The 22,643-nt window shown below is 39.5% G+C and overlaps 4 protein-coding genes across 13 annotated transcripts; 3 read left to right on the top strand and 1 right to left on the bottom strand.

The window, feature by feature from the left end:
* The first annotated feature begins 345 nt into the window (after positions 1 to 345).
* On the top strand, positions 346 to 10,044 carry LOC111452974 (protein CELLULOSE SYNTHASE INTERACTIVE 1). 3 transcript variants are annotated; one of them, XM_023093884.1, is made up of 8 exons: positions 346 to 531; positions 1,124 to 1,255; positions 1,798 to 1,871; positions 2,325 to 5,379; positions 5,578 to 8,122; positions 8,321 to 8,775; positions 9,345 to 9,461; positions 9,556 to 10,044. In XM_023093884.1, exons 3-8 carry the CDS (start codon positions 1,807 to 1,809, stop codon positions 9,691 to 9,693), a joined length of 6,375 nt encoding a protein of 2,124 aa, XP_022949652.1. In that variant the 5' UTR covers positions 346 to 531; positions 1,124 to 1,255; positions 1,798 to 1,806; the 3' UTR covers positions 9,694 to 10,044. The 3 variants fall into 3 exon arrangements, with proteins under 3 accessions (XP_022949652.1, XP_022949650.1, XP_022949651.1); XM_023093882.1 differs by having other exon boundaries at positions 1,124 to 1,281; XM_023093883.1 differs by lacking the exon at positions 346 to 531 and adding an exon at positions 539 to 601 and having other exon boundaries at positions 1,124 to 1,281.
* Positions 10,045 to 11,004: 960 nt separating this feature from the next.
* On the top strand, positions 11,005 to 14,769 carry LOC111453783 (aspartic proteinase-like protein 1). 3 transcript variants are annotated; one of them, XM_023095011.1, is made up of 11 exons: positions 11,005 to 11,122; positions 11,208 to 11,573; positions 11,697 to 11,835; positions 12,245 to 12,486; positions 12,600 to 12,827; positions 12,916 to 13,054; positions 13,132 to 13,205; positions 13,305 to 13,404; positions 13,580 to 13,640; positions 13,756 to 13,827; positions 14,181 to 14,460. In XM_023095011.1, the coding sequence occupies exons 2-11, from the start codon at positions 11,275 to 11,277 to the stop codon at positions 14,423 to 14,425; spliced, it is 1,599 nt and encodes a 532-aa protein (XP_022950779.1). In that variant the 5' UTR covers positions 11,005 to 11,122; positions 11,208 to 11,274; the 3' UTR covers positions 14,426 to 14,460. The 3 variants fall into 3 exon arrangements, with proteins under 3 accessions (XP_022950779.1, XP_022950781.1, XP_022950782.1); XM_023095013.1 differs by having other exon boundaries at positions 11,006 to 11,573; positions 14,181 to 14,769; XM_023095014.1 differs by lacking the exon at positions 11,005 to 11,122 and having other exon boundaries at positions 11,413 to 11,573; positions 12,202 to 12,486.
* Positions 14,770 to 15,699: 930 nt separating this feature from the next.
* Positions 15,700 to 16,978, top strand: LOC111453174 (heavy metal-associated isoprenylated plant protein 23-like). The gene is made up of 2 exons (XM_023094160.1): positions 15,700 to 16,388; positions 16,487 to 16,978. The coding sequence occupies exons 1-2, from the start codon at positions 16,229 to 16,231 to the stop codon at positions 16,783 to 16,785; spliced, it is 459 nt and encodes a 152-aa protein (XP_022949928.1). The 5' UTR covers positions 15,700 to 16,228; the 3' UTR covers positions 16,786 to 16,978.
* On the bottom strand, positions 16,928 to 21,403 carry LOC111453168 (L-ascorbate oxidase-like). 6 transcript variants are annotated; one of them, XM_023094150.1, is made up of 7 exons: positions 21,086 to 21,403; positions 20,911 to 21,003; positions 20,621 to 20,839; positions 20,339 to 20,527; positions 18,797 to 20,261; positions 17,561 to 18,575; positions 16,928 to 17,013 (listed from the first exon to the last, which is right to left on the bottom strand). In XM_023094150.1, the coding sequence occupies exons 1-5, from the start codon at positions 21,365 to 21,367 to the stop codon at positions 19,305 to 19,307; spliced, it is 1,740 nt and encodes a 579-aa protein (XP_022949918.1). In that variant the 5' UTR covers positions 21,368 to 21,403; the 3' UTR covers positions 16,928 to 17,013; positions 17,561 to 18,575; positions 18,797 to 19,304. The 6 variants fall into 6 exon arrangements, with proteins under 6 accessions (XP_022949918.1, XP_022949919.1, XP_022949916.1 ...); XM_023094151.1 differs by having other exon boundaries at positions 18,808 to 20,261; XM_023094148.1 differs by having other exon boundaries at positions 18,822 to 20,261.
* Between the last annotated feature and the right edge of the window lie 1,240 nt (positions 21,404 to 22,643).

Below are 22,643 nucleotides of genomic sequence, written 5' to 3'. Positions count from 1 at the left end.
CAAATTTTATATTATCTATTTTAGCTTTATTAGGTGTTTTCTCACTGTCCTCAATACCTGTCTTTTTATATCATTAAATATATTATTCCTGAGAGATGGGTCTCTTTTCAATCCAAGCTTTTGTTTTATTTATTTATTATTATTATTATTATTATTATTTTCTGTTCTAACTTAATTAGTAAAATAATAATAATTAATTTCTTTTAAAAGGGCGAAGGTGAGCCGAGCCGAGCTGGGAAGCCGGCGGCTAAGCTTGTCGGTGGTGTATTAGGGAGAGTGTGGCTGTGGGAAAAAGGTCATAAAGCTTCATCGCTGTCTCCTGCTTGGTTCCGTTGCAATTTGTGTATTCGAAGACGTAAATCTCATTGTTAGCGGAAAGAAGAGAGAGAAAGAGGGGAGAGAGAGAGAGAAGGAAAAAAAATAAAACAAAAATCTGAGGCTAAGCTCTCTCACTCTCTCTTTATGCTCGCTTCTCTTGTAAGAAAACTGGTGGATGTATCAAAAAGCTTCTCCATTGTATTCTCTTCTTAGGTTGGTCCTTTCTCTCTAGTTTTCTCTCTGCTGCGTGAAATGGATTTGAGCTGGTTGTATTGGCCACGATGTAAAAAATTCAGTGAAATTCTGCTCTGATTTGAGGGTTTTTCTGGATTATTTGGCGAATGTTATTATAATTTGGTTCGTGTGTGTTGTGCATTACACACTCGTTTGACTGATTTGTAAATCAGTTGGACTTTGATTCTTTGCTGCTGGATCTGCTTCATTTTAATTTGAATTGCTCGGCGTTTATGTAAATCTATATCCTGTGGGCTTAAGTTGCTTGGATTTGATTCCATTTCTGTCTTTAATTGTTAATGTAATTCGGTTACCCGCGGAGTCGCGTGGCCGGTGGAGTATAGACTGTTTATATATATCGGGGCGTGATGTGAAAACAATTGCACATTAATCTTCCATACCGTTATTTGGTTCGATTAGTCTTACAACCGCTACTTCAAGCATCGCTGTTGGTCTGGCTTTGTTATCTGTTTGTTAGTTGTATGGAAACGGTTCAAGTGTAATCAAATGTTTGGATTCATGATATTTTAATCGTGGTAACCGATCTGGATTTTTCATGATTGTTTTGCAGGAGGCTGCTATGCTATTAATCGTCTTTCTTTCATAGATCTGAAGAATTTGGACATTCTGTTTCATCTTCATTTATCTTAAACGGAAGGAAAACTGGCGGCAACACTAACTTGGAGACTAGCTGCCAGCAACGGTAGTAGTCATCCTACTAATGATCTGGTAGTTTGTGCCCTTCATTTTAAATGTTGTCAAGATTCTCTCTCTTCAAGTCAATTATTTAACTCAATTTTACTGGTGTGAACTGAAGTTAGATTTGTAAAATAAATTTTCCTTTACCAATTCTTGCATGGAGTCCCTATGGAAATGGTTATTTCATTGTTTTAAATGTGAGCATGTGTGATACTGGTGCGTATCAAGAAGTTTGGTTTCTTGACCCACGATTATGCTTATTTAGTTAATTGGTTATCTGAGCTTAAGGTTGTATGAGGTTGAAGAGGCAACGGATAGCTCTACTGGTTTATTGAATTTCAAAGCTTCCCTTAGTCAATGCAGTCTTTTCGGGGATCTCTTCTTTAATTTGATACAGTGGTTTCATATTTACCCCTGTTGATATATTGGGGGGAATGCAATGGGCTGCTGGAGAAAGTTCTATATTTGCTTATAAGTAGTCTACCTCTCGCTTTTGTGGGACATCTTACATTATCTAGTAATCAGTTCTATGTTCAATTGTTGTAGGAAAAAAATATGGATGGAAAAATTCACGATTCAGAGCCTCCAACTCCACATTCTTTTATGAAGATGGGCTCCAGGTAAAATCAGAGTTTAATGCTTATTTATTTCATTTTAAAAAAATGTTCATGGTACGTTTGAAAGATGCATATTCTGAGGATAACCAATATATTTTTATTTATTGGCTGTCCTTGTATGTATCATTCTTGTTCCTTTTGCAATTGAATGGGATTTTTGGAATACTAATTTATCTTTTGATAACCAATATGAATTTATTTATACACGGCAACTGCACGCATCATTTATTCTAGAAGTTTCACCATTTTTTGTCCACCTTTTCATTGAATTTGTGGATATAGGTTATATATGGACAGCACATGATGAATAAATCCCACAGTAAATGATTGTAGCATATAATTTAGTCTTGTATTGTGTCGAAGTCAATCCAAGTAGTGAAATACTAGTGTTATTGTTCAATTGTGTATCCCTGAACAATATACCCAGATGACATACTTTGATCATATATCTTGCAGAGATCGCAATAGCATGGAAGATCCAGATGGAACACTGGCAAGTGTTGCTCAATGCATTGAGCAGCTGCGGCAGAGTTCCTCCTCTGTGCAGGAGAAAGAATTTTCTTTGAAGCAATTGCTGGAACTTATTGATACACGTGAGAGTGCATTCAGTGCTGTTGGATCTCACTCTCAAGCAGTTCCAGTACTAGTTACTCTTCTCCGTTCAGGATCCCTCGGGGTGAAAATACAAGCTGCTACTGTTTTAGGTTCCTTGTGCAAGGAAAATGAATTAAGGGTAAAAGTTCTACTTGGAGGATGCATCCCCCCATTGCTTGGTCTCCTCAAATCAAGCTCTTCGGAGGGTCAAGTTGCTGCTGCAAAGACCATTTATGCTGTTTCCCAAGGTGGTGCTAGAGATCACGTTGGATCCAAAATATTTTCTACTGAGGGAGTTGTTCCGGTACTCTGGGAGCTGCTACACAACGGACTCAAATCTGGAAATGTTGTTAGCTTACTGACTGGAGCTTTAAGGAACCTCTCAAGCAGCACTGAGGGATTTTGGTCTGCAACTATTGATGCTGGAGGTGTAGACATACTAGTGAATTTATTGGCAGCAGGAGAGCCAAATACACAGGCAAATGTGTGCTTTCTCCTGGCACATGTGATGATGGAAGATGCATCCTATTGTTCCAAGGTTTTGGCTGCAGAGGCTACAAAAAAGCTCCTCAAATTAATAGGACCTGGTAATGAAGCTTCTGTTAGAGCAGAAGCAGCAGGTGCTCTTAAATCTCTTTCTGCTCAGTGCAAAGATGCACGCCGTGAGGTAGCAAGTTCAAATGGCATTCCTGCCTTGATAAATGCAACAATAGCTCCTTCGAAAGAGTTCATGCAGGGTGAGTATGCTCAGGCATTGCAGGAAAATGCTATGTGTGCTTTAGCAAATATTTCAGGGGGTTTGTCTTATGTCATCTCAAGCCTTGGACAAAGCCTTGAGGCATGCACATCAGCTACTCAAACTGCCGACACATTAGGGGCTTTAGCATCAGCTCTTATGATATATGATAGCAAAGAAGAATCCACCAGAGCATCAGATCCTATAATTGTTGAACAGACTTTAATAAAGCAGTTCAAATCTCGTGTAACCTTTCTTGTGCAGGAACGGACCATAGAAGCATTAGCTAGTTTGTACGGGAATGGCATACTTGCTGTCAAACTTGCAAATTCTGATGCAAAACGTTTACTAGTTGGTTTGATAACAATGGCAACCAATGAAGTTCAGGAAGAGCTTGTAAGAGCCCTTCTTACCCTTTGCAATAATGAAGGTAGTCTATGGCGTGCCCTTCAAGGCCGTGAGGGGGTTCAGCTGTTGATTTCACTTCTTGGACTCTCATCGGAGCAGCAACAGGAATGTGCAGTTGCATTGCTTTGTCTTTTATCAAACGAAAATGATGAGAGTAAGTGGGCTATAACTGCTGCTGGTGGCATACCTCCCCTAGTTCAAATTCTAGAATCTGGTTCTGCAAAGGCAAAAGAAGATTCTGCAACAATTCTTAGAAACTTATGCAATCACAGCGAAGACATACGTGCATGTGTTGAAAGCGCTGATGCTGTTCCTGCACTGCTGTGGTTGCTTAAGAATGGAAGCTCTAATGGGAAAGAAATTGCAGCAAAGACTTTGAATCATTTGATTCATAAATCTGATACAGCAACTATCAGTCAGCTTACTGCATTATTGACCAGTGATTTACCAGAATCTAAAGTCTATGTTTTGGATGCTCTTAGAAGTATGCTTTCTGTGGTCCCCCTTAATGATATAGTGCGTGAAGGTACTGCTGCGAATGATGCGATTGAGACGATGATTAAAATTTTGAGTTCTAATAGAGAAGAGACACAAGCCAAATCTGCATCAGCTCTAGCTGGAATTTTTGAAATCCGGAAAGACTTGCGTGAAAGTAGCATTGCTATTAAGACTCTCTTATCAGTCATAAAGCTACTTAAAGTTGAATCTGACAATATTCTAGTAGAGGCATCCCGCTGCCTTGCTGCAATATTTCTCTCAATCAAGGAGAACAAAGAAGTGGCTACTGCTGCTAGAGATGTATTGTCTGCCTTAGTTGGGCTTGCAAAGTCTGCAGTTCTGGAAGTTGCAGAACTGTCAACATGTGCCCTGGCAAATCTTCTACTCGATAGTGAAGTTTCAGAGAAGGCTGTTACTGAAGAAATTATTTTTCCTGCTACTAGGGTTTTGCGTGAAGGCACAATGTCTGGAAAGACACTTGCAGCAGCAGGAATTGCTCGCCTGCTTCGTTCTCACAGAATTGAGCATAGCATCACTGACTGTGTGAATAGTGCAGGAACTGTCCTCGCGTTGGTTTCATTTCTCGGATCTGCAGACACCAGGACTGTTTCCACATCAGAAGCATTAGATGCACTTGCTATTTTATCTAGGTCTGAAGGGGTTGGGGGGCATATGAAGCCTGCATGGGCGGTTTTGGCTGAATTCCCCCAAAGCATTTCTCCAATTGTTGCATCCATTACTGATGCAACTCCTATACTACAGGACAAGGCTATTGAGGTATTAGCTCGACTTTGCCGGAATCAGCCTGGTGTTATAGGAGAAGAAGTAGTTACTGCATCTGGATGTATTGCTTCTGTTTCTAGGAGGGTGATCAATTCCACAAACATAAAGGTCAAGATTGGAGGGACTGCCCTTCTCGTATGTGCAGCTAAAGTTAATCACCACAGGCTGTTGGAAGATCTTCAAGCATCAAATTCATGTAGTCTACTCATTCGGTCTCTTGTTGCAATATTAAGCTCTTCACAGTCTTCTGCTCTGGGTAATCAGACTGATACTGATACGGAATTTATTAGCATATATAGACTTGCCAAAGAAAATACCGATGGTACAGAATCCAACAAAGCTACTGCTGTTATTTATGGAGTCAGCCTGGCAATATGGCTACTCAGTCTTCTTGCCTGTCACGATGGAAGAAGTAGGACTGTGATCATGGAGACTGGAGCAGTTGAAGTTCTCACGGATGGAATATCCAATTATTATTCACAGTACGCTCAGGTATCAACTTCTTACATCTTTTCTTGTTGCAACTCAATGGAATTTAAACTTGTGATAGTTTTTTATATTACTGAAATTGATAATATCTGTAGTTTTTTTTTTCTCCCATAATTCATGGTTCTTTGTTTGGTAGTTTACTCCCTGTGGTTTCATTCTAATATTGCAGTTAATTCTTTTGCATATTCAATTTTTATACAGATGGACTTTAAAGAAGACAGCAGCATATGGATATCTTCTCTACTGCTTGCAATTCTATTTCAAGACAGGGATATAATACGAGCACATGCAACCATGAAATCTATACCAGTGATTGCAAATTTACTGAAATCAGAGGAGCCAGCAAATAGATATTTTGCAGCCCAGGCCATAGCAAGTCTAGTTTGTAATGGTAGCAGGGGTACCCTGCTGTCAGTTGCAAACTCTGGTGCAGCAGGGGGATTAATATCCTTACTTGGCTGTGCAGATGCTGATATATTTGATCTTCTTGAATTGTCAGAGGAATTCATGTTGGTTCGCTATCCTGAGCAAGTTGCTTTAGAGAGGTTGTTTCGGGTAGATGACATAAGGACTGGTGCTACTTCTCGGAAAGCAATTCCAGCTCTTGTTGATTTGCTCAAACCAATTCCTGATCGTCCAGGAGCACCTTTTCTAGCCCTTGGAATTTTGACCCAGCTAGCAAAAGACTGCCCGTCAAATAAGATTGTAATGGTAGAATCAGGGGCTTTGGAAGCATTGACCAAATATCTCTCACTTGGACCACAAGATGCAACTGAAGAAGCTGCTACTGATTTATTAGGAATTCTATTCAGTAGTTCTGAGATACGTAGGCATGAATCTGCATTTGGTGCTGTCAGTCAGCTTGTAGCAGTTCTGCGTTTGGGTGGAAGGGGTGCGAGGTATAGTGCTGCTAAAGCATTGGAGAGCCTCTTTTCTGCTGATCATATTAGAAATGCTGAAACTTCCAGACAAGCTGTGCAGCCCTTAGTTGAGATTCTCAGTACTGGCTTGGAGAGGGAGCAACATGCTGCCATTGCTGCTTTAGTCCGTTTATTAAGTGAAAACCCATCAAGAGCCCTTGCAGTTGCAGATGTTGAAATGAATGCAATCGATGTCCTTTGCAGAATTCTATCAACAAATTGTACAATGGACTTGAAGGGAGATGCTGCTGAGTTGTGCTGTGTACTTTTTGGAAACACAAGAATCAGATCTACAGTGGCTGCCGCAAGATGTGTTGAGCCTTTGGTTTCGCTTCTTGTGACTGAGTTTAGTCCTGCTCAGCTATCAGTTGTCCGTGCTTTGGATAAACTTGTTGATGATGAACAACTAGCAGAACTAGTTGCTGCACATGGAGCGGTTATCCCTCTTGTAGGGCTCCTCTATGGAAGAAATTACATGCTTCACGAAGCTGTGTCTAGAGCACTTGTGAAGTTAGGTAAAGATAGACCTGCTTGTAAGATGGAAATGGTAAAAGCTGGAGTAATTGAAAGCATTTTAGATATCCTCCTTGAAGCGCCTGATTTTCTATGTTCAGCCTTTGCGGAACTGCTTCGTATACTGACTAATAATGCTAGCATTGCTAAGGGACCATCCGCTGCGAAAGTGGTTGAACCCCTTTTCCTATTGTTGACAAGACAAGAATTTGGACCTGATGGACAGCATAGTGCACTGCAGGTTCTGGTTAATATCTTAGAGCATCCTCAATGTCGTGCTGACTATACATTGACCTCTCACCAAGCTATTGATCCCCTTATTCCTTTACTTGACTCCCCAGCTCCAGCCGTGCAACAATTGGCAGCCGAGCTTCTATCACACCTACTTATGGAAGAACATTTGCAAAAGAATTCAGTTACGCAGCAAGTAATTGGTCCTCTAATACGAGTACTTGGTTCTGGTATTCAAATATTGCAACAGAGAGCTGTCAAGGCTCTTGTTAGTATCGCACTAACGTGGCCAAATGAAATAGCAAAAGAAGGTGGTGTCAGTGAGTTATCCAAAGTCATTCTACAAGCTGATCCTTCACTTCCTCATTCACTGTGGGAATCTGCTGCCACTGTTTTAGCCAGTATTCTACAGTTCAGTTCAGAGTTTTATCTGGAAGTGCCAGTTGCGGTGTTGGTCAGGTTGCTTCGTTCTGGATTAGAAAGCACGGTGGTTGGTGCACTGAATGCTCTGCTTGTGCTTGAAAGTGATGATGCAACAAGTGCTGAAGCAATGGCAGAAAGTGGTGCAATTGAGGCACTGTTGGAACTTCTGAGAAGCCATCAATGCGAGGAAACTGCCGCTAGACTACTGGAAATACTGCTTAATAACGTGAAGATCAGAGAAACCAAGGTTACAAAATCTGCAATTGTACCACTATCCCAGTATCTCCTGGATCCTCAAACTCAAGCTCAACAGCCAAGGTTGCTGGCAACTTTGGCACTTGGTGATTTGTTCCAGAATGAAGGTCTTGCTAGAAGCACAGATGCTGTTTCAGCCTGCCGTGCTCTGGTCAATGTACTCGAAGACCAACCAACAGAAGAAATGAAAGTGGTAGCAATATGTGCTTTGCAAAATCTTGTTATGTACAGTCGATCAAACAAAAGAGCAGTTGCAGAGGCTGGTGGTGTTCAGGTGGTATTGGACCTAATTGGGTCCAGTGATCCGGAAACATCTGTTCAGGCTGCAATGTTTGTAAAACTCCTCTTCTCAAATCATACCATCCAGGAATACGCATCCAGTGAAACAGTTAGGGCCATCACTGGTAATTTCCTTCAACCCCCCACATGCTCATACATGCATAATGACGTTCATAGTTTTGGGTGTTTTCCCCTTTTTTATGTTATGAGATTGCACTCTAGAATTAATCATCAGCTTTTAGAACAATTTCGTAGATGCTTGCATAAGAAACTTTTCTTGCCTGCCCCGGAAGATATCTTGTTGTAACAATTTGGTCTTGCAGCTGCTATTGAAAAGGACTTGTGGGCCACCGGAACTGTGAATGAGGAATACCTGAAAGCCCTAAATTCTCTTTTTAGCAACTTCCCACGATTGAGAGCTACTGAGCCTGCTACACTCAGCATTCCTCATCTAGTAACATCCCTAAAGACTGGTACTGAAGCAACTCAAGAAGCTGCGTTAGATGCCCTATTTCTTTTAAGGCAAGCCTGGTCAGCTTGTCCGGCTGAGGTTTCAAGAGCTCAGTCTGTTGCTGCTGCAGATGCCATCCCTTTGCTTCAGTATTTAATTCAGTCAGGCCCTCCTCGTTTCCAGGAGAAGGCCGAGTTTTTGTTACAGTGTTTGCCTGGAACATTATTAGTAATAATCAAACGTGGCAACAATATGAAGCAGTCAGTAGGAAATCCTAGCGTATTTTGCAAGCTCACCCTTGGCAATACTCCACCCAGGCAAACGAAGGTAATATACTCATTTCTTTATATTCCTTTCGTTCATTGTTTTTGCACTTTTCTTATAAATATTCCATGGAAGGGAAATTTATATAGCTAATGATAATTGCTATGCTCCACTAATTATTGGGAACTTTAATCTGTTAGTATCTCACGTATGCTGGAACAATGTGGTTTCTTTCTCTTGTTGCATGTGCAGTATCCCAAATGTATCATATATACCACCACATATGAACAATTTTTGTTTTTGTACATTTCATCGAGGAAATGCCCCAACGTCTTACTTCTAAAATTTTGCTAGCAAAACGGTTTCAGGAGAAAATTTGTGGTTCTAAGAGTGTTCCTTAAAAGTTGTCTCTGCACTTCACTAACCACGCTGTTCTTATGTTACAGATTTAGGAGAAAAACCTTCCACACTAGCTTATTGTCAATATAGACTTTGCTTCATTATAACTGTTGTGTCACGTTCTAATTTCATTCCATTATAACCAATGTTATCATCTCTTCTTTCTCTCTTTCATCATTTTCCCAAATTTTCTCAGATTTCTAAACTGTAACCTCCCTTTGAAACTTGGTCAGATTGTATCAACTGGTCCCAATCCAGAGTGGGATGAGAGTTTTGCATGGTCCTTCGAGAGTCCACCAAAAGGCCAAAAGCTTCATATTTCTTGCAAGAACAAGAGCAAAATGGGGAAGGTAAGTTTCATTAATTTTTCCTTTTTTCCTTTGCTTTTTTTTTTCCCCTGTATGAAGGTTCTACAACTAGTTTTCTCTTTGTGTAATAAAACAGAGTTCCTTCGGAAAAGTAACGATTCAAATCGACAAAGTTGTAATGTTGGGAGCGGTGGCCGGCGAGTACACCCTGTTGCCTGAAAGCAAAAGTGGTCCTCGAAATTTGGAAATAGAATTTCAGTGGTCTAACAAGTAAGCAACAATTGCATAAGTAGTAGACCAGCCCTTCCCCTGCGGCATGATTTTTTTTTTCCAATTTATTTTCAATTTTGGGTATTTATCACGATAGTGTATATAGTATACTCTCCAGATTTTTCTTTTACTTTTATAAATAGAAATTTGTCAAAAAAAATCTCTCTGGAATTTCCTTTCACTAGTTTTCTGGGTTGAAAAAATGGACAGAAAATTTGCTCGTCTGTATTTCATTGATTTCAAATGCTTGTCAATTTTGATGAAAAGTAATGTATGATGTAATTATGTAACTTTCAGTTTGTGAGAATTTATTATAAAAATGCATGCATAGGAACTCTGATAAATATGTTCTGAACATTGTGTTTTGGACTATTGGGATCTTCTCGAATGAGTAATTATTCATTTTCGAAATGGTTTCAACTTGATTTGTGTTACTATTTAGAGGATATATCTAAAAATTGAATCAATACTTTATACATGGCCGGTAGATTTCATTCCTACCAAAAGTTGACATTATTTTGACTGAAGACGATCCTTAGTAAGTCTTCATCTCTCCACCTATGAGTCTTGTCTTCATTAGGACTTCATTCCAACCGCAATTCTTATGTAAATTCATGAGGATGCCTATGTAATTTTGTGGTGATTTTTGTTAATAATTGAGGTATGTGTTTTCATCTTTTTATGGCTATTTTTTTAAACTTAATTGTGCGATTAATTAATGTATAAATAAACTATTTAAATAACTTCACTAAAACTCACACATTTTAACAAAAAAAATTGTTGTAACTTAGTTTTTTTCTGAAATTTTTAATTTTATAGCATATTGTGTTCTATGACTCATAGCAAACGAGAATACTTCCTTTTTTTTTTAAAACAAAATTAAAAAAAAAATGTTTTAAATGAGTTGGAAACTTCTATTATTGTTGAGATGTCACAAATTTGAATACGAAAGCAAATAATTTTGAATATTTTATTCTCCAAAGTAATTCATTTCGTTTTAGAAGACCAAATACGTGAAACTAAAAATAGGAGTCTGTTTCTAAAAAAAAAAATATATTTAGTTTTATTTAAAATGTAAAAAATAATTACAAAAGCATATTTCCATATTTACATTTTGAAAAGTAAATTACGAAAAAGAAAACAAAAAGCCAGAAGAAATGTATCCAACGGTGCTATAGAAAACGACAACCTCTCATACGCGCGCGCAAACAGTGGAAATGATTTAGTAAAAAACACGCGCCAGAGAGCGCGTGTAATACAGATGCGCCCTGTCGTCCTCGTCGCCTTCCTTTTTTTTTTTTTTTTTTTCTTTCGCTCTCTTGTATTTATCTCACTCTCTGTCTGCTTCTTCTTTAAATTTCACTTCACTTCTTGTTTCCAACTTCCAGCTGAACTCGTCGGCCTATTTCTTCGATCTCTCTTCCATTACTTGGGTTTCTGCTCATAACCTCGATTTCTTTCTGTTTCTGTTTCTCATTTTGGACGCCCGTGGTGATTGAGGCTCCGAATTGTTGGCAGGTTGCTTCTGAAGCTCCAGATCTCGTCTTCGAGCTACTTCGTTCGTCCTCTTAAGAACTGAGCTGCAATGTCGCTTCGGAATCTGATTTTGTTGCTGCTGATGGTGATTGCCGTTCACCAGGCGGTGTCAATTACGTTCACATCGAGGTTACTTCACCGGTTCTCTGAGGATATGAAGGCGCTTAGGGTTTCAGGGAGTACTACGGGTGTACGAGCCTCGTGGCCTGAGAAGGGGAGCATGGAGTATTATCAGGAGCTTGTGAGTGGTGACTTCCAGAGGCAGAAGATGAAGCTTGGCTCTCGGTTTCAGTGGCTTTTCCCGTCTGAAGGCAGCAAAACCATTGAGCTGGGAAATGACTTTGGCTGGTCACCATTACTCTACCTTCTCCTTTTTCTTTTTTCCTTCCATGTTTTTGTTTTAATGCCATGATTTCTCTGCAAGGCTTTCTATTGCAATTGTTAAATTAACTTGTTATTTACTTCTTATAGGTTGCATTACACCTGGATCGATATCGGGACACCAAGTGTTTCATTTCTGGTCGCATTGGATGCTGGGAGTGATCTACTTTGGGTTCCTTGTGATTGCATACAATGTGCTCCCTTGTCTGCAAGTTACTATGGCAGTCTGGTAGGCCTGCTTTTCAGAATATGTTCTTTCTTACATAGCCATCAATTACTTCTCATCCATGGTTTGCTTTATCGCCAAGCATATTGCCTTTTCGTTTCCGTTGGAGTAAGGGACATATGCTTGGACACATTGTGTTGTGGCATTCAAAATTTTGTAGTGCTTTTTTGCGGAAAAGAAAGCCATGGTCGGTTCCAACGGACAAAAAAAAAAAAGTGCCCGATAGGAAACGGACATGAAAGGCTCTGTCATTGCATCTAAAGAAAAATGATTGGCTAACTCATTTTTGGCGCAAATGTATTCGTGGATTATGAAGTCTTTTTAATAAGACAGCAAGTTTAGCACTTATTTCCGATGATTGATTGGCAGGTGCTCCTGCTCCCTCATGTTTGGGGCATTATTTATAATGCAGGATAAAGATCTCAATGAATACCGTCCATCCAAGTCGAGCACGAGCAAGCATATATCTTGCAGCCATAATTTGTGCGACTCAGGCCAAAGCTGCCAAAGTCCGAAGCAGTCATGCCCTTATGTTATTGACTACACCACTGAAAATACTTCTAGTTCAGGATTACTAATTCAGGATGTATTGCATCTTTCATCCGGTTGTGAGAATTCCTCTAATTGTACGATTCAGGCTCCTGTCATTTTAGGGTATGACCCATTGATCCTATATTTTGTAACTCTAATTCTTTTCTCTGTATGCCAACTGCAGTAATGAGGAAGGTTGCTGTTTTTATATTACTCTTTTTTTCTCTCTAATACAGATGTGGTATGAAACAAAGCGGCGGTTATCTGAGTGGAGTGGCTCCAGATGGTCTTTTTGGATTGGGGCTAGGGGAAATTTCTGTTCTTAGTTCCCTTGCTAAAGAAGGATTAGTACCGAACTCTTTCTCACTGTGTTTTAATGAGGATGGATCTGGCAGAATCTTTTTTGGGGACGAGGGACCAGCAAGTCAACAAATGACTTCATTTGTACCGTTAGATGAGAAATAGTAATTACCATACTATATTATCTTCATGTTTATGGTCGTGGTTTGTATATATGCTGACTGAAGTCTTTGTCATACCTGAATCTCTCAGTGAAGCCTACATTGTCGGGGTGGAAGCATGTTGTATTGGGAATTCGTGTCTCAAGCAGACAAGTTTTAAAGCATTGATTGATAGTGGAACGTCATTTACATATCTTCCGGAGGAAGCATATGAAAATATTGTGATGGAGGTACATTCTTTTTTTGTAGTTGAGCGTTGTACTTAATTCGTAGTTCGTTTGTCCTTAACCAGTTCTTCTTTTGATAGTTTGATAAAAGGTTAAATGTTACAAGTACCGTCTCCTTTAAAGGTTATCCTTGGAAGTATTGCTATAAGATCAGGTGACATCAATGAGATGGAAGATCTTTATAAGATCTTTTTCCCCTTACATCTCCCTTCCTTGCGCATGTCTAATGTTAATGTTCGGTTTTTTCCAACAGTACAGACGCAATGCCAAAGGTTCCATCTGTGACATTGTTGTTCCCACTAAACAATAGCTTTGTGGTTCATGATCCTGTTTTTCCTATCTATGGCGATCAGGTAGGTGAAGTTGCCTTCTGAGAATTTTCAAGTGTACATGATTTGATTTTGTGAATGTGGGTGAAGATGTGGACTTGATAGTTTCCACTTTTAACGGGCATAAAAGTACACCCTTAAGCATCAAACTTGGAATCGTAGTAGTGAAATTGATACTAAAATGGTACTATGGATACAGGGGCTGGCTGGATTTTGTTTTTCTATACTACCTGCTGATGGAGATATTGGAATACTGGGACGTAAGCTCACAATGTGTCCTCAAATATAGATTGCTATCATATGATATGATGTGCTATATGCATAGTAAGTTGTACATCTAATGAAAATGGTAATCTTGAAAACTGTCTTATGCAGAAAATTACATGACCGGATACCGGATGGTATTCGATAGGGATAATTTGAAGTTGGGTTGGTCACGCGCAAATTGTAAGATTTCCAACTCCTAGTACTTTTCATGGATTTGCATTCTCTTAACAGACGCTCCATCTTGTGCATGATAGACCTATAGAAATTTTGTGAAATCCGTCTGGACCACTATTTTTGTTCTGGCTCCGTTTGATATGGGTTGGTTATTTGTATTGTCCATTGCATATCTTTTCATTTGTTCGATGAGAGTATGGCTTTAACTCGTTTCTTGATCATATGTAGCGTTAACACGTGACTTAGTGACCTCATCTCTTAGAGACAAGTCTATATTTGGGTTTACGATTAGGAGTATCCTCTTCCCCCTTATACTATTGCGAAGTTCCATTCTCATTTCAACCATGTCCATGTCGAAGGTCAAGATCTCAGTAATGACAAGGAAATGCCCATTGCTCCTGCAAAAGAGACACCACCAAACCCATTACCAGCCAATGAGCAACAGAGCGCTCCAGGGGGACATGCGGTGGCTCCTGCCATAGCTGGAAGGGCCCCCTCTAAACCGTCAGCTGCCGCCCCTTGCATCATGCCATCCAGCTTTTACTCAATCAGATTGCCGCACCTGATTCTTCTGGTCCTCTGCCTTGTTTCGACTTGTGTGTGATGTAGATTCTGAGCTTATCTAAGTCTTACATGTAAATGAAGGTCGTCTCCTTACATCTCCCCCTCAGCAAGGACATGTAGATCTTTTGTGTCCTTGCAAGCTGCATCGATGGCATTTTTTTTCTTCTTCTTTTCTTTCTTTTTTAATATATATTTTTGGGCATTATATGAGCCATCCAGTGGGGGCTGATGATCTTAGTTGCATTTTTGGTTATGTAGCAGCTTTACCTTCTATCTACATGTTTTTCTTTACGAATATATATTACCTTTAGTTGGGATATCTTGTTGGGACACATTGGGAACTCCTTTGTCTTTCAGCTCAGTGTTCCAATCACAAATCTTCTCAAATTTTCATTATGGTTATCGGTGGACAAACCAAGAACAGTTAGGCCTTTTAGATGACTACTCAAAACTGTTCACCATTCAATAATTGTATCTGCTTCACAAATAGAATTGAAAGTATATGTTTATTTGTAAATTCTCTTTTTTAAAGAGACAATGTAGCGAAACCTTTTAAATTTTGTGAAGAATTCAGATCTTTTTGAAAAAGTAAATTATAAAATCAAGTAATCAAGTGCCAAAAAGCCCAATTCCTAAAAAGAACAAAAAGTTAAAAATTAAATCATTACAAAAAGGATTCCATTTATTCATTGGGTAAAACCAAACCTTTCATTTTAAGAGAATTTTCCTAAAGCTTGGGAAGTTTGTTCAACTCAATTTTCCTAAAGAACAAATTCATGTCTCTATGATCTATATCATCTATTCTTTTAAGTGCAATCCAAAATCAAATCATACAAGTTCTAATTTTGTCACTTCCAACTTCATAGATATATTTAAATCATAAAACATCGTCTTAAAGAGAAATTATTAAGAAGGGTATAAATGGAGAAATTATTAGATGAAATCATCATAATGTGATTGACAGTTTTTCACAGTTGAATGTATGAAAAAGAAGTACCTCAAATTTACGTCTCTAAAAGAAATTATTAAGAAGGGTATAAATGGAGAAATTATTAGATGAAAGCATCCTAATGTGATTGACAGTTTTTCACAGTTGAATGTATGAAAAAGAAGTACCTCAAATTTACGTCTCTAAATCTAACAAATATTATAAAATTACGACCCATTGATATAATAATTTAGAAATGGAAGGTAAAATGTATAGTTTCACCATTCTAAAAAGTTGTTCCATTCAAAAGAATAAATAAAGAAAAAAGAAAGAGAATGCCATTTGTGTCCAAAATTAAAGGTACAAGAAGACGGATGGTTCGTGAATCCACTTCATTGGTTGAAGAGAAGAACGAAATATTCTTTATAAAGGTGTGAAAACCTATCTCTAATAGACATGTTCTAAAATTGTGAGATTGACATCAATACGTAGAACTAAAGATTACAAAAAAAAAAAAAAAAAATATATAGCTCTTCATATACATTTGTTTTAATGACTTCATCATCTTAAAAATCATGCCCTTTTCAAGTAAAAATGTGACGTCCACGGCAACAAAAAACCAGGCTTCCTAAGAGAGATTGTTTCTGGTGATTAGGGGGCCACAACCAAAACACAGCACTTTGCCTTTGTTCTTCAATCCCTCGCCCAAATGCCTATATAATATGGAGGCCTGTTTCATGTAACCATCTCAAAACCAGAGCGAGACACAGAGAAAGCATTCTTTTCTTCAACTTAATTTGACTTTTGCATTTCCCCCCTGTCCAAACACTGTCTTCTTCTTCCTTTTTCCTCTGGGTTTTGCTTCTGTGAGCTTCTGTACCTTTCCCTTTTCAACTCTATCGATTAAAGAGCGAAATGGGTGTTGGTGGGACTTTGGAGTACTTGTCAGATTTGGTGGGTAGTAGCCATAATAGACACAACAAGAAGAAACAGCTTCAAACTGTGGAGCTCAAGGTCAGAATGGACTGTGATGGCTGTGAACGTAAGGTCAAGAATGCCCTCTCTTCACTCAGTGGTATGTCTAAAGAAACTCCTCTGTTTAAGTAGCTAAACTTGTCCATCTCAAGAGGGAGATTGCTAACGAAATGAAGTGTTTTTTTTCTACCTTTGAAGGGGTGAAATCTGTGGAGATAAACAGGAAGCAGCAGAAGGTGACAGTTGCAGGGTATGTTGACGCAAACAAGGTGCTGAAGAAGGCAAAGTCCACAGGGAAGAAGGCGGAGATATGGCCATATGTTCCCTACAGCTTAGTGTCGCAGCCTTACATTGCTCAGGCATATGACAAGAAGGCACCATCAGGGTATGTCAGAAATGTGGAGCACACTGTCACTACTGCTTCTGTTACCAAATATGAAGACCCTTATAGCAACATGTTCAGTGATGACAACCCAAATGCATGCTCTATCATGTAACTTTTTTCTGCTAAAACAAGTCTCGTGTTTGGGCCTCTCTCTATCTCTATCTCTCTTCTGCTAAATTTCTGTCAAAAAACCAATGATTCTGGTAATGATATGTATGGGTTGTTAGTTGTTAACAGCTGATGTAAGAGATTACCTTATTACTGATGTTTAAAAGGATGCATGATGTTGTAATTTCCTGTTTGGGAGACGACTTTGCCTTGTCCATAGCTGTTCTTTCACCTGAAAAACAAGATTCCAACCTGGTCATTTACTGTTACAAGAAAAAAAGGAACTCGCTTCATAAAGGACTGGAAACCATTAAGTTATTGAATTATGAAGAAGCCGTATGTGTGAGATCCCACGTCGGGGAACGAAACATTCCTTATAAGGGTGTGGAAACCTCTCCTTAACAGGCGTGATTTAAAACTATGAAGCTAACAGTGATATATAACAGGCTAAAGCGGACAATGTCAGCTAACGAGTGCTTGGATTGTTTACAAATGGTATCAGAGCCAAACACCGGGTGATGTGCCAATAAGGACGCTGACCCAAGGGGGGTGGATTGAGATTTCAAATCGGTTGGAGAGGGAAACAAAACATTCCTTATAAGGGTGTTGAAACCTCTCCCTAACATACGCGTTTTAAAACCATGAACTGGCCTTTCGTTTTGAAAGAGCCTAAAAGATTTGAACACAAAATTCAAATTATTTCAAACTGCATTTGGCCCCAGCAAAGGAAGCAAAAGGTAAGTGCAGAGAATAAAATTACCAAACCAAGCCTGCCTTACCTTTTCTCTCTCTTCACCAAACGTGAGGAAAGAATCCTGCTTTCTTTGCTTTTGGCTTTGGGAACTTTTTTTTTTCACCCGGTTAACCTTTTTCTCAGATCCAAAGGTAGCATAAAGAGACACCGCAGTGAGAAAGAAAATAAGGGTGATTTGGATGTAATGATCTTGTGTTTATTGACAATTCAATCATATTAGAACAGAATATGTTCAAACAAAATGCGCCCATTAGATTCCATTTGAAGAAAGTTACTGAACTACTCAGAAACAGGACTTACTTTTACAAAGTAAAGAATAGTATCCCTGCATGGAAATACAGTCATAAGCTTGTAAACACCAAATACATGGGTTTGATCAATTATGTTTGAAATCGAGCAATTTCAACCATGCCAATCTGGGATTTTCACCTATCAAAGACTGCCAGTCCTGGTGGGAAATTGGAGAAAACCATGTATATTCTACCTTGAAAGTCAGCTCGGGTTCCACATCCTTGGAAAATCCAAAGAGACATGCACATATTTGGGCTCTGTCGTTTAGCTTAGACTTAAGTTCTGGCTAAACGAGGGGGAAAAGAGTATGAACATAAGATGCCCTTATGCCCCAACAGACCTGTTTTAAAAACCTTCTTTCTACATCTTTGAGCATACAAACAATTGGGATTTGTGGGAGAACTAACTGCTCCAAAGGTCTCTTAGAACATAGCTGCATCTAGGGAGATGAATGTCTATCAAGTCAATGCAGCAAGGTGCCTATTTTATTAAGATGGAACATAGAGAGACGTGCCTCCATCCTAGACAGGCTATTCTGACCTCTTAATCAATATAATTGTTCTCGAAGCCTGTAGCTGCTCGCTCTTAAATAAATTGGCCAAACTTTTCAAGCTCTTATGCAACTGAGGAAAGGGTATTGGAGAATTAATCATTACCTTACCAACACCAATACGCAAGGTGAGAGGTCTAGCACGCTTATAGCTGCTGTCAAACACTATCCTATCAGCAAACCTTGCAGTTTAGTGAACCTGTATTTGAAAGGTAATATAAGCCAAAAACAATTCATAAAATCCTTTGGGCGTGGAGGGGGAAAAATTAAACGATTCATTAGCAACTTGCAACACATCATATAATGATTCATATGAGGGAATTTCAAGCATTGCAAGAGAAGTTGGATAGAAACAAGCAGTCATGTAAGGCAATGCTTGAAAATTTTGATCATGAGAAGAAAACTAAAATGGGAAATTACTTGGAACTGACATTGCTAAGCTCACCATAAGGAACTTCCTCATCGGATCCCATGGCGATGAAGCAATAGCCAAGCCCGGAAGGCACATAGTTGGAACTCGCAAAGGGGTTCTCCAACAGTGGCATAGTATTCAATTCTCGTAGCGTTGGCATCCAAGGGCGACAGAGCCATAACCGACGCAGCAAGAAACAGAAGAAGAAGAAGGAGTGGGTTTAATAGCGGAAGATTATTTGGGGCTGAAAATTTGGGAAGCTTGGGCTCATGGGGTTGCCATTTTAGTATGATCAGATTGTGCTATTCGGCCTTTGAGGTTGAAATGAAGGTGGCTATGGCAGCTGTGATGCCAAGTAGTGGTTTGAAATAGCGCGAACATGGATACGGCGAAGTGCAGGGCCCCACAAGTGGAAATTTTGGGCCATTGGATTTGGATAAGAGCCTCTTAGGATGGAAAGATTGAGTTGGGCTTTTTGGGCCACCCCATTCCTTGTTACAGCAACAAATAAAAAGACTAAGGCCTTAAGAACCTCTTGCTCTCCCCGCACCCCATTATGGAAGTAGGCAAATTTCCAACCTGGTCAATTCCTTCTTCAAAGACAACTCCCATTCCCATAAAGAAATGGGCGTCGATGTGGCAGTGGAAAGCCCAAACTCCGGGGTTGTCTGCTACAAATCTCAAGGCCGTCCATCCATATGGGTGCAGCGCCACCGTGTTCTTCATTATCGGGTTCTCCAAATTGTACTTGCTTGGGTCTCTATAGATATCGAATTTCCCTTCCCCGTACCCCAAAACCCAGAAATCGTGCCCGTGCAGATGCCAAGGATGCGTGTCGCTGCTGTTTGGGCTCATCATGTTAGCGTTCTGCAGAATGATGTCCACCGTCGACTTGAACTCCAACCGGAATATGGCGTCGCTCTCCGTCGCTTCCTGGTTGGGGGCCGGATTGAAAATGTCGTAGTTCTTGAAGTCGTATCCCGTGGGTGGTTTGGCCTGGCTGAAAGTGTGGAGAAGATTGTGCTTCAGGGCAATAAGGTAAGGGGTGTGGGGCATATTGAAGGACACGTTGTTTAACGACCACCGGCGGCGACCCTTCACGGTGTTTTGGGTGTTGAGAAGCACAATCACTTTGTCAGCGATTTTTGGCGGCGGGTGGATAAAACCTTGCCGGGCTTTGATGGCGTGGCTTTGAGCCAATCGGGGTGCAACATCGTTCCAAGCAGGTCCTGCAGGAGGAGTTGTGGGAGGGAGTTTACGCCGGTGATTTGGGTAGTAATTGAAAATGGCCAAACCAGGGGGGGTGGTCCTAGGTCGGCTGACCACGTTGGTTGTGGCCCAGTAGTTTCTGGACGGGTCTTGGTCGGCTTTTATCAACACCGAATATGTTTCTCCGGAGTATATGAACAAGTTGTTTACTTGGAATGGCTCGACGTAATGCCCATCTGCTTCAACCACAGTCATGGTGTGACTCTGTTTCCAAAACAGAGAGTTTGAGCCATTTTGAGAAGAAATTCGGGCAATTAAACTAAGTAGATGACCTTAATTACCTCAATTTGGAAACTGAGAGCTGATAGAGAAGTAAGACTGGATACCCTCAATCTGTAAGTTTTTCCTGGTACGACCGTGAGTGGATAAGCAACACATTGTGGGCTGGATGAGTTGCAGGTAGCAGAGGCTAAACCGGAAGAACCCAACAGAGAGCATTTGAATCTCCCTCTTCCTTGTATCAAAAGTGACTGAGAGAATGACGAACAAGAAGAACCCCACATCAGTAAATGAATCAATTCCAATTAAATAGTAGAAATGAGTGGTGGGCGTTTTGAATTTACATCAGGCTCTCCGACCCATTGGAAGCCAGGGTCAGGGGTAGCCAATCCGGTGGCGTGTTCATGGCTGCTTTTGTGATACCAATCGGTGAGGATAAGATTACGATCATGATCGTAGGAAAAAGGCTCTGATTGTCCTTCCGGAAGCCAAACCACAATGGATCCATAGAGACCATCCTGTCTTTGCATACCGTAATGAGCATGGTATAGGTATGTCCCTGCCTGCAGATTGATTTCAAAATTGAAAATATTAAGAAGAAATCTAAAACAAAACCAGCGGGTCCAGCTCTTACCCTGTCAACAACGAACTGGTATTTGAAGGTTTCACCAGGCAGAACAGGACACTGAGTGACACCTTCTGTTCCATCGCTCCAAGGTGTTCCAATCTTACACAAAATCCAAACACGTTTGAAAAACAAGAAACCAAACCATAAAAACATATTTCGAGAGAGATAAAACATGGGGTACCTGTCGGATTCCATGCCAGTGGACTGCGACGTTTTCACTAGCTAAGCTGTTCTTGAGCTCGACGATGACGTTGTCGCCTTGGTGGGCGTAGATTGTCGGACCTGGAGATCCACCATTAATGGTGATAGTAAGCTTTTTAAAGCAGTCGGGGGACCTTATTTCGTATTTAACTTCCCATTTATAGAACAAAGTTCTGGATTCTGCGACTAAAGATGCCGACAAGAACACGAAGAAGCAGAACAGAATTAGCAAGTATTGTGTACTCTGTAACAGCGGAGCCATTTGTTGAATAGTGTTAGAGCACTTGTTTCCCAAACCCAGAAGTCTAAAAATCATATGAGATCTTGGGATGTATATAAATATCCTACATCAGTTGACTCAATCAAATCCTGGTCCAAGTCAACGTACATCCCAAGTTGCCATTTCATATATATCAATATTCATTTAAAAAAAAAAAAAATTGGTAGGATTAAAAAAATCAAAGACCAATTTTTTTAAAAAAAAAATTACCATATTTACAAATATCCTAATATCTTTAGCTATACATTGCAACTTGTTTGATAATGATAGAAGTGGTCAAAAAGCATGCATGTAAAGAAAATAATCTCGTGACATATTTAAAGTGGAAGTCGCGTGATAACGAAAAGGATGGATACAAATGAAAATACAAAAAAACTAAACTAAATGTAAGAGGACAAAAATCATCAAATTAGTGTTATAATTCTTATTTTGTTTTGTACGTTGTTTCTTGGGAAATGTCTTAGAACCATCTTTTGAATTTTTTGTATTTTTCTTTGACAAGAATAAGTTGGAAAAATTTGACGCGTTTAGATTATTCAAAGATGTTGGAAGTCGTGGTCTAATCTAACGTCACAAATTTAAATAGATAGATAAAGCATAAATAGACATATATCCAATGGACCACTTTATTTTTTCTTTAAGCAAAAGTGTAGACAGACGAAATAAGAAGGTACGGGGAACGAGAGGAAAAAAAACAATAAATTGAAATTTTTAACCTTAAACTTAAAAAATGTTTGAAAAAATGTTAATTTAAGTTGATAGGATGTTAAAGAAAAGTGAAATTAAATTTGAATTATATTAAATTTTAGGATTTTGGTTTATTACTAATTAAATTAAATTAAAAGCATATTCAAAACAATAATATTGATTTTGAAGGGATAGAAAGAGGGCCCAATAGAAAGGTGATTTGGGCCTGGATCCTTTTGGTCCAACATGAAAGGACAGCCCACGTGTTTTGATACCCATGGATTCATTTGGGTCCGAATAGATGGACCATGACAGAATAATTTAGGTTAGGAAGACATGGGTTCAAAGGTTCCATCAATATTCCAAAGCGATGCCGCATGAACGGTATTTGGTGGCAAAAAGCAACAGGAAAGAGACAACAAAAGTATATTCTTAACGTTTGTTTATGATGAATTCTGGGTTTAATTGGAGGTAAGCACTTCTTCATCCATGGACCAACCCCTTGACTTTAAGTTCAAGATAATCAAACCCTCACCACCAAGACTCCTCTCCTTTCTTCACCCATTTATAT

Source organism: Cucurbita moschata, unplaced genomic scaffold, assembly GCF_002738365.1.
Source record: "Cucurbita moschata cultivar Rifu unplaced genomic scaffold, Cmos_1.0 Cmo_Scf00015, whole genome shotgun sequence".
Classification (NCBI taxonomy): domain Eukaryota; kingdom Viridiplantae; phylum Streptophyta; class Magnoliopsida; order Cucurbitales; family Cucurbitaceae; genus Cucurbita; species Cucurbita moschata.
The sequence above is the reverse complement of the archived record's forward strand: the minus strand, read 5'-3'. Positions and strand labels throughout refer to the sequence as shown.

What these genes read in the sequence shown, in the direction of transcription:
- LOC111452974 (XM_023093884.1), top strand. Translation starts at nt 1,807, where the DNA reads ATGGATGGAAAAATTCACGATTCAGAGCCTCCAACTCCACATTCTTTT. An exon ending in TTTATGAAGATGGGCTCCAG is followed by an intron (nt 1,872 to 2,324) that starts GTAAAATCAGAG and finishes TATATCTTGCAG; the next exon opens with AGATCGCAATAGCATGGAAG. An exon ending in ATTATTCACAGTACGCTCAG is followed by an intron (nt 5,380 to 5,577) that starts GTATCAACTTCT and finishes ATTTTTATACAG; the next exon opens with ATGGACTTTAAAGAAGACAG.
- LOC111453783 (XM_023095013.1), top strand. Translation starts at nt 11,275, where the DNA reads ATGTCGCTTCGGAATCTGATTTTGTTGCTGCTGATGGTGATTGCCGTT. An exon ending in CTGGGAAATGACTTTGGCTG is followed by an intron (nt 11,574 to 11,696) that starts GTCACCATTACT and finishes TACTTCTTATAG; the next exon opens with GTTGCATTACACCTGGATCG. An exon ending in TTCCTATCTATGGCGATCAG is followed by an intron (nt 13,405 to 13,579) that starts GTAGGTGAAGTT and finishes CTATGGATACAG; the next exon opens with GGGCTGGCTGGATTTTGTTT.
- LOC111453174 (XM_023094160.1), top strand. Translation starts at nt 16,229, where the DNA reads ATGGGTGTTGGTGGGACTTTGGAGTACTTGTCAGATTTGGTGGGTAGT. An exon ending in TGCCCTCTCTTCACTCAGTG is followed by an intron (nt 16,389 to 16,486) that starts GTATGTCTAAAG and finishes CTACCTTTGAAG; the next exon opens with GGGTGAAATCTGTGGAGATA.
- LOC111453168 (XM_023094150.1), bottom strand. Translation starts at nt 21,367, where the DNA reads ATGGCTCCGCTGTTACAGAGTACACAATACTTGCTAATTCTGTTCTGC. An exon ending in ACCAGTTCGTTGTTGACAGG is followed by an intron (nt 20,840 to 20,910) that starts GTAAGAGCTGGA and finishes ATCAATCTGCAG; the next exon opens with GCAGGGACATACCTATACCA. An exon ending in CTCTCAGTTTCCAAATTGAG is followed by an intron (nt 20,262 to 20,338) that starts GTAATTAAGGTC and finishes TTTTGGAAACAG; the next exon opens with AGTCACACCATGACTGTGGT.